Raw genomic sequence first — 23,953 nt, forward strand, 5'->3', positions numbered from 1 at the left:
GTCACATGGAAGGGGAAATAAATCTGAAATGATTAAACTTTGTCTGATTTTAACATGACAAAAACATGGCATATTAACGGAGTGTGTGGACTTTTTATATCCACTGTGTGCGTATATATAACACTAGTTACATGACTTTTTTCATTTTCACTGGAATGACCTTTTAAATGTTACCTGCAATCTATCCCTAATATTTGCTCTTAGTTATGCGCACCTACAAAAACTATTTCAGACACATTATGCAGATTTGTAATTTTTTAATAATTATTTGGAGATTTAGAAGCACAGCAAGGAAACAGTGTATCATCAACAAATTGGCTCCACAAGACCCGAACCCGAGCTACGGGACACTGCAGAGATGTGATTCCTCAAAGTGAAACACGCACATGGGGTCCCCAAATAACACTTAATGTTTAAAGAAAAGGGAGTTGTGTCTAAAATGCAAGGAGGATTATGTTCCTGTATGCCATTATCTGCGTTCTCTGGTGGTTTCTATAACCCGTCTGAAGAAAGCCCCACATCCACAAGTGCTACATGTTTTATACCCCCTTAATATTATTTCTGCAAGCCATACAGATCTAATTGGCTACAGGAAACTGCACTTGGCATATGAAGCGGACTCTCTTCCTGCCTCAACCAGAAAACCATCATAAATTATTCTTCTGCCATTCAAAAACTGCCCTCAAAGACATGGCGTGACAATATCAGGCAAAAGGTCTCATACAAGAAGAAAGAAAATACAATCTCCTGGAAAAATAACGCTATAACAGGGTGCATTTAAGAAAATAGGAAAACTTACTGTACAGATCTGTCCCTACTGCACATTTTAAATCTCCAGAGAGAGAGAGATGACAGGACCAAAGTCACCTGGGATTTTATAACCACACGGCAATAAGCAGCCATTTCTAGAATCCTCTCTCTGACGGAGAAGGCTACTGTGTATTGCATTGACTTGCACAGCAGACCTCTCCAGTAGGGAGATGGATCCACAAACTTAAAGGCAAAATGTCCTGATCTGCACGGACAACAATTTTGCAAACCAAGCTGGGTCTCAGCACTGGTAGCGCTAATGGGTTTACTGTCCCTCCTAGCAGGCAAGGTCTCCAAGGGTTTTGGATGGAAAGAGGCCGATACAATGATGGTATGTGTGGTCAAGTCTGTAAACAATCCAGGAGCGGTTGTAAGCCGCCTGGAGCCTCCTCCATGTTTCCAGCTTCATTAGTGGCGACTGGAGACCAGACCTTTAACCTTTGACATCTTCTTAGTGGGCTGTCGCTGCTCGGTAAGAGGGGGTCCTTCCCGCTCTGCAAGGTGCTGGTCAGTGTCCTGAGCGGTTGAGGAAGCTGTGGCTTTCAGAGTTTTTTTAATATTTGTTACCTGAAGAGCCAAAAGGAAGAATATAGTTTTAAAATTTAAAGAAAAAAAATATATATATTATAGCTTCTAATTTAATGATCACTTATGATACACCATTAAAAGACACTGTACCCAGCACTGACCATGTGCCATTTGGTAAAATGCAGGTGGGTTCCTCACTAGAAACAAACATTTCTCAAAGCTTTCATTTTTTATTGTTCCCTATGAAAATTGATAAGGATGCAGAATACTGAACACATCTATGAACACTAAAATGGTCTTCATTGCCCATAGCAACCAATCACAGCGCAGCTTTCCTCTTTCAAAATCAGTATGAGACATGAAAGCCGAGCAGTGATTGGTTGCTACTGATAACAAAGATCTTTGGTTTTAGACAATTTAATAAATCTTTCCCTATGCCTCTCAAATCCTCATAAGTGGACTATATCCATGACATGGAGACACGACCATCTAACAGGTGTTTGACTCAGTCTGCCACAAACGCATGCAGTTGAAGTATGGCGAAGGAAGTAGATACATTGGTGAAGAATTAGTTAGATGATGAATTACCAGGTTACTTCCAACAACGTGCCGCACATCTAATGCACGCATGAGGGAAGTTGAAAGTTATCTTGGTGACAAATTAAGTTTGAAAAACCTGTGGCCGCCAAGATCATCAGACCCGACACCACCTAATTTTTTCTTATGGGCTTTACTGAAGGGCTGTGTATACAGCAATAAGTTGGAAACAATTGACGGCCTCAAAAGACATGATATGGTGGAAAGTTACTGCCAGCCATTATCTATGTCACATTAGCAAATGTCTTCCCCAATATGCAGAATCGCCTACAAAAGTGCTTGGATGCTGGAGGGGGCTGTTTTCAGTAAATGCTCTAGGTCACAAATGTCAAACTAAAGGCCAAATCCAGCCCGCCACATCATTTTATGTGGCCTATATAGTCCGTAAGCTGAAGAGCATCTTCTGGATTGGGGGATTCTGAACTGGGCCAGGAAGACCATTGGGTACCCCGATGACGACCATCATCTTAGTCCTACACTGTAATGTCTGGTGCATGTAGACTGAGCGCTGTGGCTATTACTGCAGCCCCGGAAGCCTTTAGTGCGCTCTCCCATCTGCTTCTCCAGCTAGGCCTATCCTGCAGTACAGCGCTGCATGCAGGGGCTCAGACCATGAGGTGGCTTGTACATCCCGGCTGGTCTTCCCTATCATCCTGCAGAGAAGACAGTAAGTACCAGCCTGCTTGTTCATATCCTATAAGCCTGCTGCATGGATCAGAGAGGACATTGTTGTATACTGCTGCTTAAGCAAGTGAGTAAGGGCTCTACCACAAGACATTTTTGGGAACATTTCTTCAGGTTCTGCAAACACCAATAATTTGTCCTTTTCTCCGACTACCTGGCAGTTTAGTCAGGTGTCTGTGTTGGGGAACTTGTGCCCCAATTTTGCTGGACTAGAACCTTGCTCTGGTCTATCTGAAAACACACACACACCATCTTTTTAATATATCCTTTAAAATATATCTTACAATTACAATTGTTCCTTTGAAAGCAACCATAATGCTGATGTTGCCTTTGTTGAAAATGAGATTGACAACCTTGCTCTAGGCAAACCTTGTTTTACTACATACAAGGTAAACACATATTAGCTTTCATAGGGAACCATCCAAAAATTAAAAAGTTCTTGTAAATGTTTGGTTTCTTAGTGCGAGAATTACCCTATACATATTTAAGTAAAATACACTCATATCTCACTATTACACAAGGTTTGTTACTACAAAGACATCCAAAAGATGAAATTCAATAAAAATGGATCACCACACGTGGATAGATTATGCCCTCTGCTGGCTTTATAAAAAAATACACATAGATACCACAAGTGTGTATAGTGCTCTCCTATTGACATGCAAACAATAAAAATGTTCCTTTTTCTGTTTCATACTCCGGTCACCTCAATATGCTGTAAAAAAACTGTATGTGTGCAGTGAACCCACTCCTCTGCAATGAGGGGAGTACTACTACTGAAAATCCTATAGTGACAATCAACTACTGGAATTACCCCAATACAAAAACATAAAAAATAGTAATCTACAGACCATCTCCAGAGATATGCCATGCCATCTCATCCATCTTAAGCTAGTTACAGCTCATTTGGGGTATACGTTGGAAGCATTTGTTGGGGAATGATCACAAATGGCAAGAATACACCCCCATTTTTAAAAACAATCACAGAAAATAGCCATATACTTATTGACTAAGGAGGGCAGATTGCTACCTGCATGCTGAGGGGATGCAGCTAACTACCAAATGAGGGAGCTAATTACACCTGTGAGGGACACCGATGAAACAGCCACTCACACAGCCTCTTAATATAGAGGGGGGTGGCTGCTTGGTGTATACTCCCACACAGAGTGGATACAAAGTGCCAGACCTTCTGATACATGTAGTGCACCATGCAGACCAGCAACCTATTAATGACGCCATAATAGTTCGGCGGGTTGCCCTGCACCTCAAAAAGTGAACCACATTGGTACTGCCACCCTGGAGTTTTCAAAAACATTCAGATGCTGTGATAAATGTAAATAAATGGAAAGAATATCTATATCTACAGATTACAAAAACTTAAGTTTTATAATAGTTTCCCAGTGGTATAGAATAGTTTCCCTGTCAAGCTACACAATCTTATCCTTTCAATATCGGATCAATGCTGGAGCTGCCTGTCAGATAAAGGCTCAATGCTACATATTTGGTGGGAATGCCCACTTACAGCTCCTTTGTGGTGGGATATCTCCAGGCTCTGTGTGTCACTCCCCTTGATATGACCCCAGAGATGGCACTCTTATCCATGTGCCCAGGCTTCATATCTAAATCTAAAAAAGGATTACTGTGACATTTTTTAATGGGTATGCATCAAATTATTCACAGTACTGGAAGCAAAGTGTCGTGTGATTTTTGCAAGATGAGAGAGTGAGTGAAAACGCACGATTATGAACCCAATGATTTTCAATGGTTTCATTCTCATTTATGGCGTTTCCACTCATGCGATGCTGCGTGACAAAAAAACCCCACAGCATGTTCTTTCAGGGCCAATGGCAGCGGCACCAGCCCCATTGAAACAATGGGAGAACATTGCGATTCTCTGCCATGGCTATGACAGCTGCGGCAGGGAATTCCTTCAGCCCCACACGGAAGCAAAGTTGACACATCTAGGGGTTTTCACGTGTGTTCAATGGAGGCCAGCAGCAGCACCAATTAAAATAATGGGAGGACACGCAATCTCCTGCCGTGGCTGTGACAGCCGCAGCGGGGATTCGGGGCCGTTTCCATGTGAAAACGCCTTGCATCCAGGGGTTTTCAGAAGGATTGCGAGGGCAATATGACCCTCGTCAGTGTGAAGGAGCCCTTATTCTTTCTTTCTACTTTCTTTTTCCTTCTAACGATTCCCTTTACTTCTTCCAGTTTCACAGTCAATTCTATGTTTAGGCTGAATGCAGCTACATGGGGCGGCACCAAACCTACTGGGCACTCTTAATGTAATCACCTTCGTAACTTTTGGTTTATTATTCATTTGGATGGGGTGGTGATATATGTCCATAAATATACATTGGTAGCCGATTTAATCAATATACAAAAGGGAGACAAAGATAGTATATACAATTTCTTTTATTGCTTCTGCATTCATGTTGATTCTATGGATTTAACCCCTTAGTGGCCGGGCTTTTTTTGCTTTTTTCCATTTTTGTTTTTTCCTACTCCCTTTTAAAAAATCGTAACTCCTTTATTTATCCATCGAAGTCGCTGTATGAGGGCTTGTTTTTTGCGGGACGAGTTGTATTTTTCAATGGCACTATTTATTGTACCATATAATGTACTGAAAAACTTTAAAAAAATTCTTAGCGGAGAGAAATGGAAAAAAAAAAACGACATTCCACCATCTTTCGGTGCGTCCTGTTTCTACGACGCACAAACTGCAACAAAAACGACCTGATATTTTTATTCTATGGGTCAGTATGATTACTACAATACCAATCTTCTATAGTATTGTTTTTGCTGTAGTACTTGTATTTTTTTTTAAAGATATTAAATTTTTTTCAATTATTTTCTGCGGTCATTTTGTGCGCGCGATAACTTTTTTATTTTTCCGTCGACGTGGTTGAGCAAGGGCTCATTTTTTGCGGGATGTCCTGTAGTTTCCGATAATATCAATTTGGAATACATACGACTTTTTGATCGCGTTTTTTCTGGGAGACAGGGTAACTAAAAAAATGCATTTCTGGCGTTCCTTTTTTTTTTTTTTCGGACGACGTTCACCGTGCAGAAAAAATAATGCAGTACTTTGATAGATCGGACTTTTACGGACACGGCGATATCAAATACATATATTTATTTTATGATTTAGATTTTTTAATAATAGATATGGCAAAAGGGGGGTGATTTACAAACTTTTTTTTTTTACAATTTAAAAAACTTTATTGATCTTTTTTTTTTACTTTGATCTTTACTTTTTTTACTTTGATGCTTTGATCGCTCCTGCAGTATGACGTAATGCTATGACACCTGCACGGATCCCCCGATCTCTCCGTGGGGGGGGGGGGGGGGGGGGGGGGGGGGGCGGGACCCCCAAACAGCGTTCGGGGGATTTAAATACCGCTGTCAGGATTGACAGCTGCATTTAAAGGGTTAATAGCCGCGATCGGCCGAATGGCTATTGCCCGCGGGTGTCAGCTGTAATAAACAGCCGACGCCCGTGCTGTATGGAGGGAGATAGCGGCGCTACCTCCCTCCATAAACGCCCTGCAGCTGCAGGATGTAAAAACACTATGGCCCGGTCGTTAAGGGGTTAAAGGCTTTCAATAAAAACCTTTAACCCCTTAAGGACATGGCCTATTTTGGGCTTAAGGACGCAACGATTTTTGGCGGATTTTCTTCTCCATTTTTCCAAAGTCATAACTTTTTCATTTTTCTGTTGATGCGGTTGTATAGGGGCTTTTTTTTTGCGTGGCAAACTGTAGTTTTCATCGGTTCCACTTTTGGGTACATTGACTATATTGTAAAGCTTTTATTATTTTTTTAATGATAGCAGGGAGAGAAAACACAAATTCTGCCATAGATTTTTTTTTTTACAGCGTTAATCATGCAGCATAAATGACATAATCCATTTTTTCTGCGGGTTGGTACGGTTACAATGATTCCAAAATTTACAATTTTTTATAGGTTTTTACACTTTTCTGCAATAAAAACTCTTTTTTTTGGAAATTTTTTTTTTGTCAACACTGGATGCTTGAGATCTACGGGCCCTCAGGCTGCACTGCATTAAAACCAGGCCTGATTCTGTAATACAAATCACTGCATGGGCTCAGGAATACACCAGAAATCATTGTCTCTAAATATAGTTCACTGTGCGATCCACAAATGGAAGTAAATCTGTATCATACGAAGAAGCAGTCTTATACCAACACAACCCAGAAATGCCAGCATCTTCTCTGGGCCAAAGCTAATGTAAAATGCACTGAGGCAAAATGAAAAACTGTTCTGTGGTCAGCTGAATCAAAATTAGAAACTTTGTGGGGAACACACACCCAGTGTCCTGCTGACTCAAGAAAAGAGGGACCCATTCATCTTATCAGCACACAGTTCAAAAGCTTGCATCTCCGATGGTATGGGGTTGCATTAGTGGCTATGCAACGAGCAGTTTACACATCCTGAAAGGCACTACCATTGCTGAGAAGTATATGGAGGTTTTAGAACAGCATATGCTCCCATCCAGGCATCTCTTCTAGCTAAGGCCTTCTATATTTCAGAAAGACAATGGTAAACCACATACTGCATCCATCACAACAGCATGGCTTCACAGAAGTAGAGTCAAGGTGCTAGATAGAAAACATTTGGAGCAAAGAAATCTGGCAAAGATGACCCAGGACTCTTGAGCAGCTAGAATTCTACATCAGACAGGAATGGGACAACATTCCTCTCCCAAGCCTCTAAAAATTGGTCTGCTTACTTCCCAGACGTTTATAGACTGCTGTAAAGAGAAGAGGGAATACTACACAATGGTAGACATGGCGCCAGCCCAACCTTTTTTGAGATGCGTTGCTGCCATCAATTTCTCAAGGAGTTCTTTTTTTTTAATGAAATGGAAAAAGGTCTCCCTTTCACCTTCTGACATGTATATGTTCTGTTTTGAATAAAATATGGTTATACAAGATTTCCAAAACATTGCATTCTTTTTCCCCCCTTTATATACATTTACATTTTAGGGCTTCTGTCCGCGGGCGATTGTGGATTGCGTTACTCGCGACGATAATCCAGCCGCGAGTAATGCAGTGCACATTTCCATAGCATTGCTTTGGAGAGCGCAGCCCCCTGTCCACAAGCGGAGAATCCTAGTGATTCTCTGCCTGCGGGACTCAGATAGGCTCACCGCTGAGACCCCTCAGCGCTCCCCCCTCGTCCCCCACGGCGGAATATCGCTGTTGATATTCCGTCATGGCCGTGGACAGGGGGCCTTACACAGCTTCCTAACTTTTTTGGAAATGGGTTCTTTTCACGTGGCATGGTAGATGTTTCTTGCAATCACCCACATTATAAGATTGTGCAGTCTGTTGCACTTTTCCATCCAGTCACCAAAAAAAAACAAAACAAAAAAAAACAAAACTTATTGATATTTTGAGGCATACCACCCGGACGGAAAGCAAAACACACTCTTTTGGACTCTGCTGGGTTAATGGGGGTCTATGGCTACAATCGACATATGTGCGAGGAAAGAGAACGAGTTGTGAACAGAGCTTAAACAGGTGGCGATTATACTTACTTCTGTTTCTATTTGCTGCTGTGTACGGTTGTGATTCTCCTTGTACTGGTTTGCCCTCAGCACTTGCTGCTCAATCCCCATTAAAACAGCTTCACAACCATCACACCTGGAACAACAGGATATTTGGAGACATCAGCAGAAGGCATTGAGCCAACATAAGTGCAATAATACGGTGACAAATATTTTTTACCATGCTGCAGCTAAAAGAATGGTAGAATTTGCCATTTTTGAAATGCCGTAGTGATGTGTAAAGTAAGTTCAAAGAACTTACCTGCGTGACTGTTTTTGCCATTTACTTATTTTGTGGGGGCTGCACAATGAGAGCAACTGCTGCTTTACACATCATTCACTTTAAAAAGAAGGTGAAATTGACCCTCTCAAATCACAAGAGTTCACAAATCACAATCATGCACTTGGAGCCCAGTTTGGAGGCCTGAACATACCCCTCACACTGACCCAACTAGAGGAGCTGGCACAGATGGCCAATATTCTTAAGCCGCTCTCCTGTTTTTATAGACAACTGACAAGGGGGGTCTTGCCTCGCTGAAAGACGGGGTTCTTGAAAAGTGGGGCTTGGACATACTGGACCTAGACTCGGATGACCTTTTGGCCAGCTTAGGGCTGCCCTTGGATCAGTGCAAGAGACAGGTTGATCCAAGTCAAGTTCCTACACAGAATCTAATCTACTATACTCCCACTGATTAGTGTACCATGGGCCTAATCCCCAATGCAGACTGCCCAAGATGCTTGATGAGTGCGCCAAATTTGCTAAGATATAATAAGACACTGTCTTATATTAATTTTTGCCCCCAAAAGAGGCACAGTGCCAATCAGAGCTGGCATTTGATCATTCACAGCCATTCAGTGAATGGCATCACTAGTGGCTGCGATTGGTTAATCAAGCGTCGTCTCTGATTGGCTGGCGTTCGATCCAATCACAGCACTCGCTTGCTGGAGGCAGGGTATTCAAAGCCCCATTACCAGAAAGTGAATCCTCTGTCAGCATGGAGGACACTGCAGCCTGCCACAGCACCGGTGAGAACAGCGCAAGGGACCAAGATGCCGTCGGCTAGTTGAGTATTGTGGGGTTTTTTTTTTACCTAGTGTAGCTAGGGCTCATTTTCCGGGGAGGGCTTATATCCCCCCCCCCTTCCACCTGAAAATCAGGGTAGGGTTTATTATCGGGGTGAGGCTTATTTTCAGGGAAACACAGTAGTTACTATTTAGCGGGTTGGAAATCTTGGGTTGTTTTTTTGGGGGAAATAAATAAAATGGTATATTTACTTAAAAAGGACGGGAGGAGTACAAGAGTTCTGATTGAGATTTACAATTTACACGTCTTGTTTTAATCACAGCACAATTCTGATTTTCATAAGAATAGTAAAATCTATGTTAGCCCCATCCATGTGGTAGGACTAACAACTGTCTGAGAGGAAACAAGAAATATCCACATGGGCAAGGATAACCTCTTTTTCCTAATTCAAGTATATTTATTAATAGCCCAATCCTAACATACTGTACATGCATAGAACATAAATCTATTAATAGTGAAGAAAAAATAACTCCTATTTTTTTTCCAAAAAATATTAATGGTGTCACAGACCTGAAAAAGTTCGAAAAAAATTATATAGAACATTTCTCCCAGGCAGTGAATGCTGTTAAAAAAAAAAAAAAAAAATTTGCAACACCAGAAAGATTTTTATTTAATTTTTTTCCACCGTCTTGGCCAAAAAAAAAAAATGGAATAAACCAAAATAAATTCATAGCTATTCCAAAATGTTACCACTAAACACTGCAGCTCATTCAACAAAAATAAAACAGCTCCACCGACAGCAAAGTTTAAAAAAAAAAAAAAAAAAATTTAAATCTTTCTCTACAGTGTCTAATCTTGTCCATCCTGTGCTGACATATCAGACTATGTAAGTACAGGCCCATTTGACAGCAGAAATGTAACACCTAATTGTCAATATATTAACAACCGTGTACGAGGGGCTGCTGATAAGTCTTTGGCTTTGTGTTCTTTTTTTGTTTCTATGGTAATGAATGTTACATCACATGAAAGCCTTATGTGTCTAATATATGTTTTCAAAATGTTGTGTTTGTAGCTTATGGCAACAGTGATCTAGGCACGCAGGAAAACAGAATGGCGGAGTCTAAGGTGATATTCACAGCAAATGAGAGCAGAGGAGTGATAGAATTCTTGTTTCTGCAAGGAAAGTCCGTGAAGGATATTCCTGGTGATATGTCACAGACATTGGGGGATCAATGCCCTTCATATTCTACAGTTAAGAACTGGGTTGCCAAATTTAAAACGGGCGACTTCAGCACCAATGATGAGGAACGTCCTGGACGACCGAGAGAGGTTGTTGTTCCGGAGATTGTCGATGCTGTGCACAACCTCATACTGGAGAATCAGCGAATTTCAGCTAACGGAATAGCAGACATGGGGATTTCTCGTGAACGTATTTGTGTCATTATCCATGAAGAAGCTATCTGCAAAGTGGGTCCCCAAATGTTTGACAACAGATCAGAAAAGCATGCGAGTGAAAACTTCCTGATCCATTTGTCAGCGTTTCCGGACTGATAAGAACTTCCTGGATCGACTGGTCACTATGGGTGAGACCTGGATTTATTTGTATGACCCTGAAACCAAGGAGCAGTCAAAAGAGTGGAGGCACAGTGGTTCTCCTCACCCAAAGAAGTTCAGATTGCACAAATCAGCCACTAAAGGTGATGGCGTCTGTGTTCTGGGATAAGGAGGGCGTGCTGCTAGTGGACTACCTTCAAAATGGTTCCAGCACCCATGCAAGGTATTACATTGAACTTTTGGACTAATTGAAGGCTGCTCTGAAGGCCAAAAGGCGCGGCAAGCTGTCCAAAGGAATCTTGTTCCTGCAAGACAACACCTCCGCTCACACTGCACAAGCGACCAAAGCAAAACTGGTGGAGCTAAGCTTCCAGCTGGTTGACCACCCACCTTATTCACCAGATCTAGCTCCCTCCGACTATCATCTGTTTCCAAACCTGAAGAAACACCCTAAGAATACCAAATTTCACACCATTTCTGATGCCATGGCTGCTTCGGATAACTGGTTTGAGGCACAACCGAAATCCTTCTTTTTGCAAGGCTTGCAGAACTTGGAATACCGATGTAAGAAGTGTGTTGACATCAGTGGAGAGTATGTGGAATCAATGTAAAGTTTCATCTTCCTATCTTGTTTCTTTCTGGGTAAAGCCAAAGACTTATCAGCAGCCCCTCGTATAAATATGGGGAAAATAATTATTTACTAAAAAAAAGCCAAGCAAGGAAAGCAGACAGGTCCTTCATTAAAGTTAGCAGCCAGAACAGAAACAATGCAGTAATTTTGCTGTATAGAGTAGTTACTCACCACTCCTGAAGAGTTTTCACAATGCTACTTATGTCCTTCTTGGGAATGTCCCGTCCAATACAGAAATCAACTTCTAGCACATGATTGCGTTGATCCAGTTTGCCCTGAATGATGTCTGTGTAAACTGCTTCTATGATCAGATCCTCCAACTCTCGGAGGTTCCTCATGTCTAAATCTTTCAGCAGCACGGAGTATGGAATGCACTGGCAAATACAAAAAATGTTTAAATGGAAATTAATAAACGTAATTATGCAAACCCATCAGATGACACCCCCAAATAATGTCACTATCAGTGGTGCCACACAAGGATCCAGTCTCACGGCCCTTTTATACCAAATGATTATAGTTTGAAGGAGCGAACGATGTCGGAGTTCACTCGCGCAGCCCGTTTATACAGGCAGATACATTGTTGGCTCGTTTAAATGTGAAATCGTACTGTATTAGTGAATGAGAACGACTAAAGGAGCGCTATTTAAAATGATCAGTCAACGAGCCAACGATGATTTTTAGGCCTGCATTAAACGAACGCCAAACGATAAGTGAACGATCATTGTTTGTCGTTGGCGTGTGTTTACACTGAATGATCTTGTTCACTTTCTCTTGTCTGAACGACTATTTGAACGATAATCATTCCGACTAAAAAGGGCCCTTATTGACAATCTACACATCAATTAAATACTGTTAGACCACATTACTAACTAAAGTGATGACAGTACAAACCACAGTTAGGCCAGTTTCATGCAACCAAGAAAATCACATGAGATGTGTGTGTTGCGAGACGCACAGATATGAACCCCATTCATTTGAATGGGGTCATACACATGAGTGATGTTTGGCGATACTATGCAAAAGCACATTGCCCCATGTCCTATCTTTCTGTGACATCGCCCATTGCTTTCAATGGGGCTAGCAGCAGCAGCGCCAACCCCACTGAAAGAAATGGGAGAACGCCGCGATCCTCTACGCGGCTGTGACAGCCACGGTAGGCGATTCCCTTCAGCCCTGCAGTGATGTGAGGTTGTTTTCACATGAAAATGCCTCGCATCACTAGGGCTTTCACATGGATGGCGAGGGCGATATCGCTCGTGATTGACAGTCGGATATCGCCCTCGCCCATGTGAAACTAGCCATAAGGTGTTTTTATATAGAATGATTTGGATTCCCGCGATCCAGCGAGAATCTGAATGATTAGTGTTCAGTGTTAACGCATGCCCCGAGGAATGACCACTTTTCGTTGGTCGTTCAGTTTCTGAATGCAGAAAACTGAACAAAAAACAGACAGTCATTCACTTACGAACGACTGCCTGCTTACTATGAATGGAGGCGGGTGGGCAGGAACGATCCCTGGCCCACTCAGCCTGCCTTTCGGTCAGCGATGCTCTCTCCTGTGTAAAAGCGCAGGAATGATTATCGCTAAGAAGTTGTGTCAGGCATCTGTTGCCCGACAAATAGTCCCATGTAAAAGAACCATTAACGATTATAAACCACAAAAAAAAAAAAAAACATGTTACAGCATACACTTTTTTCCCTTTCTATAAACCCAATGGGAGATATTTATTTATGTGGTAGTAAAAACCCTTTAATGAAAAGAGCCATATTGTTTAAAACCAGCACCTTTGTCATGTTTTTCTTGATGCAGTGTTTATGCGAGTGTGCCCTTAGGCTGAATGCACATGGGTGGATGTTCTGCGGCGAGATTTCGAACAGAATTTCCGCCGTTGCGCGCTGCCATAGCATTGCATTAGTTTATGCAATCCTATGCAGACAGCCACGATTTAACCGCATAAAAACTCATGCAGTGATAAAATCGCAACATGTCCTATTTCACTGACACGCCGACTCTGTACTACGCATGAGCGGCTGTGCGTCAGCCAGCACATCACAGAGCAGAGCGAGAAGACGCAGATGAGTAAGCGAGAGGTCAATGCAGGGGCACAGGTCGCATCCCACTGCGAGAATCTCGCAGTCGGAATCCGACCCGGCTGTCTGCCTTCACCCTTAAACAATTCTGCTCCTAGGCCATGAATAAAATCTTTCAACAGTTCAGCTGTGACGACACAGAAGGTATATACATTATATCCCTACACGTATTTTAAACAGGTTGTCCCATGAAAATTATTATTTATAGTCAAGTCCAGGCCATAATTATCAATATTCTTTGTATATAGACTTACTTAAAAAAGGTTTGTATCCCCAAATATTCCATGACTATTGTCAGAATAGCGCCATTCTAGCTCAGTAGTAGTTCTCTCTGTGCTCCACTGCATAGAAGCAAGCTCGAGTAGTGTGACCACCTTGGAACATTTACTCGAGGTGGACTGGACACAAAAAGGCTCTTCAATAAAAACAGCAGGTGGCGCTATTCTAACATTAGTCCTGGAATATCTGGAGGGGAGAAGTTGTTTAGAATTATGGGCTGAATTTACTCAGAAATAATATTACCATAGAACAGTCTGTTAATGAATTAGCAAGTTTTCATATGAGCAGATTGTTTCTTTCACATCTCCAACAGAATAATAATGTGTTGTAGGACTTAAATATCTTGTATCTCCACATGCTATCCATATTACCTTCATCCTGGATGCAAGGCTTACAATTGTCAGGTGTTTTAGCTTGTTTTTCTGTACAGCCGAAAGTTCTGGCAAACTGTCCTTTAATGCTAGGGGGAAAAAAGAAGAAAACACTCTTTTAGACAAGGTTATAATATTTTGTTTTAGGAAAATGTTTCTAGCCCCTGCTTTAAGGGGTTGTCCCACAAAATAAAGTCATCCCCTACCCCGCAAGATAGAGGATAACTATCCGATTTGTGAGGGGTACAACAGCTGCGACCCCAGCAATCACGAGAAAAGGGTCCCAAAGGTCCCAGGATGAATGGAGCAACGGTCTTCACACATGTGCAGTGGAGCTCTATTTATTTCAATGGACGTGCCAGAGATAGCTCAGGTCAAGCACTCGCAGCAGTCCCATTGAAATACATAGAGCAGAGATGCACATGCATGACCACCACTTCATTCAATGACCTTCAGTATGCTCATTCTTGTAATCTGATCTGTAAACTAATCTGAGAATACGACATCACAGCCATTGGACCACCACCAAATCAGATACTTATCTTGTGGATAGGGATGATTTTACTTTGTGCAACAACCCCTGTAAGCCCTTTAGGACATGGACATGATTTTGGGGGGACTTTCATCTCCACTTTTTAAAAGCCATAACCTTTTTTTATTTTTCCGTAAACATGGCCGTATAAGGGCTTGTTTAGTGCGAGGCGAACTGTAGTTTTTAATGATGCTATTTTTGGGTACATTTTCTATATTGGAAAACTTTTATACATTTTTTTTGATAGTAGGGAGAGAAAACATCAATTCTGCCATTGTTTTTTTTTTTACAGCGCTAATCATGCAGCATAAATGATACAATACATTTTTTTCTGCGGGTTAATATACAGTGCTGCCTTGGGTTAAGAGTTTAATTAGTTCCGTGACGAAGCTCTTAACTTAAAACACTCATATGTCAAAACCAGTTTCCCCATTTAAATGAATGAAAACGGCATTAATCCGTTCTGCCATTCCTTTCAATGGGGCTACGCTGCTGCTGCCGGCGGCCCCATTGAATGCAATGGGCTGCCGGCTACCCCGCAGTGGTTTTCGGGGAAGGGCTTTAAATATAAGCCCTTCTCTGAAAACCATTCATAGCATATGTAAAAAGTAAAATTATATATACACACACACTTACCTCTCCGTCGCTGCCGTGGCTCAGCTGCGTCTGAAGTTCTTTCCTCAGGCGGGGATTTAAACTCCCCGCCTGATGAAAGCTGCATCTGATTAGCTGAGCTATCAATGGGGATGTCGACAGCAGCAGCTCCATTGAAATCAATGGGAGAGCTTTGCGATACTCTGCCACAGCTGTGGCAGCGGATTCTTTACTACCCGTGGGGAGTCCCCTTGTCACTGATCACTGTGAGAGTACTGTCACAGTGTTGGGGAGGCTCCCCGCAAGGAATATGAAGCAAGCTCATAACCTGAGTTTTTGCTGTTAAATCAGAGCAAAAATTCGGGAGAGAGACTGCTCGCAAGTCAAGAAGCTGGCAAGCTGAGGCATTCGCAAGCAGAGGTATCACTGTATATATAAAGAATAGCTACTTAATTAAAAAGAACAAAAAACTTTTTATGTCCCTGTAGAGGACTTGAACCATAAAAGGTATGATTGCAATGATAATGCATTATTGCATATAGCCCCTCTGTGAACCCTTTACACGCTGCTTTCTATATTAAAGGGGTTTTCCAGAGAGAATACTATTGATGACCTATCCTCAGGATCGATCAGGGTCCTGAACGACACACCCCAGCCAATCAGCTAATTGTGCCGCAAATACACAGGGGTCAAAGCGGTAGTCTCTGCTCTGACCTCTATGAATTGGTAAGCACTGGTAACTGCAGGTATGGCTACCATTGATTTCAATGAGAGCTGCACTTGCAGTTATAAGCGCCGGCCACTTCACAGAGGTCGGAGCAGAGACTACCACTTCAATCCCTGTGTATTTGCGGCACAGTCAGTGAGCGCACAATTAACTGATCAGTCATGGTCCCGAGTGATGGACCCCCGCTGATGAACTATTGAGGTCTTATCCGGAGGATAAGTCATCAATAGTATTCTTCATGGAAAACCCCATTAATTGTGGCATATAAAGGGTTAGCAACGGAGATCGGTGTTCTGTGGGGAGGTAGACTGTCGGTCAAAGCCGTCACAAGCTGTGGAATGGCGCGGGCTGACTTCTAAGCCTGTGCCATCAATGGGACGTAAATACCAGGTGCTCAAGACATAAACTTATGTTCTGTTGTGTTAAGGGGTTAACCCTTTCCAATCCACTTTCTGACGTCTGAAGACATTCTGATTGAAGACTGTACAGCTCCAATGTCGAAAGACGTCCGGCAGGGTATTCTTACTGTAGATTATTGGCCACTCTGTTGTCAGGGGCCTCTCCAGCATGTCCCACACCGCAGTACTGGCTCTAGCAAGCAGATAGTGCCATTGTATAATGGCAGAAAGAAAAAAAAACCCTAGTAAACCCTGAATCCAAAATTGGATTGCAAAGGACTAAAGCTGCCAGACTTCTGAATTTTTTAATTTTATTTTTTTAAAGGATTACATGCACAAGAAAAAAAAACAAAAAACACATTTTCACTAACTGGAGATAATTTACAAACAAGTATTTTTATAACGACAACACGATTAGTTACTAATTTGACAAAGAACTTTACTAAAATGTAAAGCAAAATTAATCTTACCAACATAATCCGGATATGTTCCATAAGCAAACAAATTCAAGAGCTGTAGGTAGCCAGAATTGGGGCCGTCTGCCAGCTATATGAAGAAACAGATATTAAGTGAGGGACAACTAGCAAGTGTTCAATCACTGGAGCATCAGCTACATGAAATAGCATCTGTAGTCACACATATCCCTTAAGTAGGTTCTGTAGCATTTATTGACCTTAACTTAAACATGAAAGGGTTTATAGATTCTTTAACATTGATGTCCTATCCTTGGGAGCTTCATGTCACCTTCATTCTTTACTAGGCACAGCTCCATACTTTTAGTAGTGGTTGCTACAGTGGATGACACTGAGTTGTAATACCAGGTACGGCTGCTACTAAAAGTGAAGAGCGGTGCCTGGTAAACAATGAAGTAGAAGCAGCACCCCGGGTCCTTCAAGTAGTTAATCACTGGCTGCCAAGAGTTAAAACTTCATCAATATAAGGCCGGAAAAAGATCACGCAAGATTCTTTTGAATGGGGTCATATACATGGGTGATTTTTTTTTCCTGCATCGCAGTGCGGGAACAAATAAAATAAATCACAGCGTGTCTTATGCTTGGGGCGTTCCCTTGGAAAGCCTTGCCCATTTTGTCAATGGAGCTAGCAAAAACATTGCACGGCGTGCGAGGTGCACTCGAGTGTGATATACAATGTGAAAAAAAAACGGGCAACACTTTTCAACTCTGGTGAAGTTGAAAGCTTCTTACCCGAAGTGATGGGAAGCGTTTTTGACACAAAAATGCCTTGCATCCGTGGAGAAATCGCGCATTCCTATCCAATATCGCGCTCGCCCCGATGAGAAGTTTAAGGTTTTAAGCATGAGACACAACAACAAGATTTTAGTATAACTTACCGTAAAATCTCTTTCTCGTCTTGTTCATTGGGGGACACAGTTTTGACCTTGGGTATAGCTACTGCCACTAGGAGGCGACACTAAGCATAAAAAGTTTTAACTCCTCCCACTAGCTATACCAGTCCTAATACCATACTGGGTGGGTGCTGTGTCCCCCAATGAACAGGAAGAGAAAGATTTTACAGTAAGTTATACCAAAATCTTGTTTTCTCATCTGTATCATTGGGGTACACAGCTTTGACCTTGGGACGTTCCAGAGCAGTACTCAAGAGGGCGGGAAAATATAAGAAGCCGCAGGTGTAACGAAGTGTAATCAGTCCTTAAACCGCAACTAGCATTAATGGATGCCTAGGCATCCGACATGCTCCAAGACGTAGTAGCATAAAGAGACCAGAGTAACAGTCCCCGCTACCCACCGTGACAAAGCTCCGGACAAGGAGCTTCCCACGAGACACCCGCTGTCTGAGTAATCGGTGTCAAAACGCAACATGAAAAATATGATGTCCCCAGCACGGTAACCCTGTCCTGCCGATCCAATGCGAAGATCCCACTTGGGAAACCAAGAACGGGCCTTGTGTTGTCAGGAGTACCAGCAGAGATCTGGGATCGAAGTCTGGATTGACGCGGGGGTCACGATATCACACGCAGAGAGGTAATCTGCAACCGATTGATAACGGCTTCTTCTGAAGGCAGAGAAATTCCACCCGCTAGCGCATCCTGCTCGGAAGACAGACGAGCAGCCATGGCGAGCAGGACATGACGTCAGTACCATCGGCAATGGGTTAGTAGGAAGCGTTGGGGCCACCGCTGCCAGCGGGAACAGGAGCTGTAGACACATCGCTCAAAAATACCATCAGTATCAGCCTCTGAGCCTGTGACATGGCCGCGGCATCCACCTTTGCAGAAAGTCTGTAGCCTTTGTGACGAAGTCGAGGCTTGGAAATGGCGTCCCTCTTGGATGTCAACCAAGGCAGATCCTCACTAATATGTCATCGCAACTGCTAATCCAGAGCTCTCCTCCACCATCGCCTGCCCTTGCATGGAGAGGGGATGCGGACTGCCCGGAAGAAAGGGGCGCCCTATGGCTGGTGGGCCACATGAGGGTGTACCTGGATGTGCCTCCTTTTCTTCTGAGGGGACCGGGCAGACAACAGATGGTTGGTCCTATTCTGTTCGCCCTCCTCGGTCAGGTTAACAGGGAGAGTCCTGCCTCCCTGTTAGCCCTATTACATCTGGAAAAATTAGCCCTTACGTGCGAGACAGTTTACCTCCTACGGACACTAAGCTAAAAACTGAGTTAGCTGGATGCCTGCAAGAGCAATATAGCTAGTGGGAGGAGTTAACGCTTTTTCTGCTTATTGTCGCCTCCTAGTGGCAGCAGCTATACCCAAGGTCAAAGCTGTGTCCACCAATGATAGACAAGAAAGGGCAAATTTATGAAACTGTTTAAAAAGGAAAACTTTGTTGCCCATAGCAACCAATCACAGTGCAGCTTTCATTCTACCTCAGCAGTGTAAAAAAAGAATGATGCGCTCTGATTGATTACCATGAGCAACAAAGAGTGTTTCTATTACACACCATCATAAATCTGCTTTATTACCTTAAAAGGTGGATCACAAGTATAAGACGCCTATATATCGACATATATGTATATTGGCCATATTGTTAGTCATGTTACGCTGAATGTGCATTTGTTCTCAACAGGGAGAGGGGAACAATCCAACATATTCATCTCAACCCCACCAACATCTGCAGCCAGAGGAGATTCAGGACACCCCTATACACATTAATTGTCTGTCAGTCCTGTCAAAATCGGGGGGTTCAGACAACATTCATCTAAATGTGTCTACTTGCCTTAAACAGTCATAGTCCTCAAAACCAACTAGGAAGAACTATTAGCAGGAGTTTTGTAAAATCAGAAAATCATAGAAAAACTCTGGCTATAAGCGATTGTAGGATTATATTATCTATAGATCATCTACCTACAGATGGAACAGCAGGGGGATGTCTAGGAATGTGTGTTTAACTCAGGACCAATGGGGTGCAAGGAAAAAGAAAAAGTTTACATAGTTCTCATCCATGACTTTTAAAAACATGTATACGGTTCCCTATGGCTTCACCCATATCCAGCTAGCCAGTTACCATGGCTTACCCACTTACTGATGGAAACTATGGCATATGGAAATGCTAAGCCACAATAGCAAGTTTCCATCAATGCGTCTTAGACATCCTTCTTGTTATTGGCAGAGCTTTGCACAGCGTGTTAATATCCCCCAATGGGCCACTACAGAGTGTACATTATGCAGACATTCTCTTACCTCTTGTACTGTAGCTAGGTCTAGAAGTTCACCAAATACATAAACGCCTGGAGCTTCTAATACTTGGTTGATAAGAGCTGGAAGAGCTGAACCTTTGGCGCCTTTGGCTAGTAAGATGAACTGCTCCAGGAGACTAGTGGATGGCTTCTGTTCTCCTGCCATACTCCAGCTAGAAGTCTAAGAGCTGCCAAGAAGACAATACATTAGAAGACTGTTAGATGTACAATAGATGAAGGCCTAAGAGCCCAACAGACGCCCCACTGACTATTGCATCTGTGCTTTACACAGAAGAGATAGTCCTTCAGAGAATGGGGGTGGGGCGGCCAGAGATCTCTTCTGACCACCACATTCATTCACTGCAAACAGGCAGTTCTTTATAGATGAGCTGCCTGTTTACACGGCCGATAGGTGCGTGGTTCTCAGGTGAGATGACAAGTGAGTAATTTGTCGCTCAGTGCCCTGTCAGCGACCACACATACACTGGATGACTATCGCCCAAACTCGCTGTTTCCAGTAATTATTAAGGGCGATAATCACCCCACGTAAAGGTACCTTTACACGTCATAAGAACTACACAGAACATTACTACAGGACTATGAGAAGGAGATGACGTTCTCTGCTGTAAGCAAAACACCTACGAAAATCTAGAGTTGTCCCCTTCAGTAAAAATGCTGAAGAGACAATTCAGATGTTTCTTCTATCGCTGTATCAACCCCCAAACACCACGATTTAGGACGTTCAGGTGCCAAAATCCTGTATCCATACTCAGGGGGATGCACCCAGACTCACTAAATTTACTTTTAGGCCAGGATCACACAGGCAATCAATTACAGTGCCTTATGCAGACAGCTCCGTACATTGCATGGGTGCCTGAGTTGGTACTACAGACTGAGTCCTATCAAAGTTAATAGATGAGACTCAGTTTGCAGCACCACCTCGGGCCACTACGCAATGTATGGAGCTGCCTGCTCCCTGCAGAAAAACATCTACAAGTGGGACAACCACTCTTAGGCCTCCCACACACAGATGTTTTGTACAGCATTTAGCGCTGCCTTCTCAGCGCTGCACAACACTCCTATTCATTTTAATGGGGCTGTTCACACAAGCGTCAAAATGTTGCGCTTTGAAAGCAATGTAGGTTCTATTTTTGCCCATTTTCAGCTGTGTGTGAATAGTCAGCGGTTTCAGCGCTGCCTAAAATGCGGCAAAACTTTGTACCGCGTTTTTTAAAGCGCTAAACGCAAGCCCTAGCTAAAGAATGCTGCATTCCTGCAACCGCCTGTGTGAGGGAGACCTTAGGAAGCCATCAGGGCGGTCTGGCGGTAGTTGGGCCCCACTGACTGCAGACTTTCTTGCTGGAAAGTGCATTTTACAGCCTGAAAAATATGTTTTTTGTGTTTTACTTCCTCAGCATTTCCAAGATGTTTGGTGAGGGTGACTTCACACCTGCGTTAGGACTCCACTAGGGTTTTCCGTTCTGTTTTTGAAGCAGAGGGAAGGAATTAAACAGAAATGGGCGCATCACTTAAGCAGTGGCGACAGCGCTTGGTAGCGATTCCTTGTGGGCTCGGTATGAAGTAAGAAGAGTGGTGTTGCAGGTTCAAATCAGCGGTGGGTACATTGCTAAATGCCAGTCAAAATCTGCACCAGTGTCGCAGTTCTGATGTGGAAATGCCGAGAGTGGATGCACAAGTGCTACTGAGTGCCAGGCAGGTGATTCGCACACTTCGCACCCCCTGACTAACGCTCAGTAGTTGCCAGAGGACAGACGTGTGCTGCAGTGAGGGCGCAGTATTTGGAGAAAAACAGGAGCATTGTGCAGTACGAAATCAACAGTGGATCCACAGCTGATTTTGAGTCAAATTGGGCACCAATGGTGCGAATTTTGTGAAGGGGTTTTCCACTGTGGAAAACCTGCAGCCCTTCCGCTATGTGTGAACATACCCTAAGGCCTCCCTCTCACACACGGCTTTTTACAGCTTTCAGCGTAGCGCTAAACGCTGTTACAGTCTCCCACTGTTGTCAATGGAGCCTCTCACACAACCGCAGATCAGCTGCTCAAACGCGGCGCAGAAATTTTCGAGCGAAGTCTGCCCTATTTTTGAGCATTTAGCGCTTTTCATCAGTTGATTTCACCCTTTTAGGCCTCCTGTACACGAGTGGCTCGAATCCGCATGCGGGATTTCTGCAGCAGAGTTCGACCCGCTGCCCGGCCGGTGACCCAGCTTACCTGTCTGGCGTCTTCTTCTCTGCTACGAATGTATTGGCCTGTACATAGCCATACAGAGGACGCCGCGCCGTTGCTATGGAGATGACACTGCCTCCTCTGCTGCGGATGTAGCGGCCGACACGCCGACCAGCACATGCGCAGTACAGAGGACTTGGAGACGTCGCTAGGGTGATGACGCGGCTCCTGCGGCCATTCTGCAATGATGATTGTGGAATAGCCATGCGTCGGATGGCTTCCATTGACTTCAATGGAAGCTGGCCGTGTGTAGCCTGCACAAAATTGGAGCATGCTGCGATTTCACCCCGCAAACAGAAAATCGCAATCGATTTCCGCTCGTGGGCCGGAAATCGCGTTTTCTCACAGCATGCTATGGGCTGGATTTGCTGCAGAATCCGGAGGTGGAATCCCGCTCTGGATTTCGCAATGCCAATCCGCCCGTGGGCAGGAGGCCTTAGTTCAATTCACATCAAAGAGGCGAAATCTGCTGCAGGTCTGCGAAGTGTTAAAACCTCCTTAAGAAGCAATGCGGCACAGAAGGGCCCAGCACTGTATATCAGGAGCCTGGGAGAGCTGGGTGCTAGCAGGCAGAGCAGCCGAGACGTCTCCCTGGGGCTCCTGTTCCCCGGCAACTGCCTTCCTCCCACCAACTGCCCGGCCACACCGCTCCTCCATATATAGGCAGCACATAACAGCCTGCCCCCCGCGTACATGGAGGCTGAGGCCCCCGCCGGGGACTACAGAGGCCCGCTCTCCGCAGTAAGGCCCTGCACCTCTCACCCAGTCACCCCTAGGCTCAGCCCTGTACCCCGGCCGCGGGGTGACACTGCCCCGGGCCCCCTCACCTCCACACGCCCCACTCCTGCCTTTATGGCCAGTGACTAGATCCCGGCACCCCATACCTTGCGGCTGCTCTACTCAGGACACGCTCTATCCGGCTCTGCCGTGTGGTTGTCAGGCAGCCATGACAGCGCCGCTCCGCTCTGATCTCCTTCCCCCGGAAACAAAATCCCGGCACTTTGGTGCCGCATGAAACGCGAGCCTCTTCCCACTCAGCCACAGACTACAGGATGGGGCCTGGTGTATCTCACTCAGTGCCATCCACAGTCATGTCATTCACCTCTGCTGCCTGTATAGCAGGGCTGTGTGCACATATGCTGGGAGATAACTGCTGTATTACCCCTTCACCTCACCCAACAGCAAACACAAAGCTGAAGGCCCATTTATTCCTGAATTTTAGTGAAAACTAGGTGATATACCGGAGCGTTACACGGCGCTATAAGCGCAGGGATTGGTTATTGAAAATTGGCCTTTCAAAGTTATCTCTTTCTTCACATAATAACTGATGTTACTGCGCCATTTTGCAGCGGTCCCAAATCATTAATTCGTCAAAAATCTGATAAGACGCTGCGTAATTCGCATATCAACCTTACATGCAATTATCTTCATTAATGTCATTGGTTGCTACAGAAGTGCCACCTGTGAAGACACTGACATTACATAGGGGGTCACTTAGAATTGAATAATCAAGTTGTGAGCCCCTTCCTTTTCCTATTTAGAACCCATTTACCTCAGCAGTATAAGAAAAAGCAACCAATCACAGCACAGCTTTCATTTTACCTCATCTGTATAAGAAATAAAAGCTGTGCTGTGATTAGTTGC

General features: G+C 43.8%; 1 protein-coding gene across 1 annotated transcript; it reads right to left on the reverse strand.

The window, feature by feature from the left end:
• Positions 1-237: 237 nt before the first annotated feature.
• COPS7B (COP9 signalosome subunit 7B) lies at positions 238-23,311 on the reverse strand. Its single transcript, XM_066602631.1, has 7 exons — positions 23,194-23,311; positions 20,065-20,248; positions 16,866-16,941; positions 14,145-14,233; positions 11,575-11,777; positions 8,186-8,291; positions 238-1,377 (listed from the first exon to the last, which is right to left on the reverse strand). The coding sequence occupies exons 2-7, from the start codon at positions 20,224-20,226 to the stop codon at positions 1,219-1,221; spliced, it is 795 nt and encodes a 264-aa protein (XP_066458728.1). The 5' UTR covers positions 20,227-20,248; positions 23,194-23,311; the 3' UTR covers positions 238-1,218.
• Positions 23,312-23,953: the final 642 nt, after the last annotated feature.

Source organism: Eleutherodactylus coqui, chromosome 1 (assembly GCF_035609145.1).
Source record: "Eleutherodactylus coqui strain aEleCoq1 chromosome 1, aEleCoq1.hap1, whole genome shotgun sequence".
NCBI classification, from domain to species: Eukaryota; Metazoa; Chordata; class Amphibia; order Anura; family Eleutherodactylidae; genus Eleutherodactylus; species Eleutherodactylus coqui.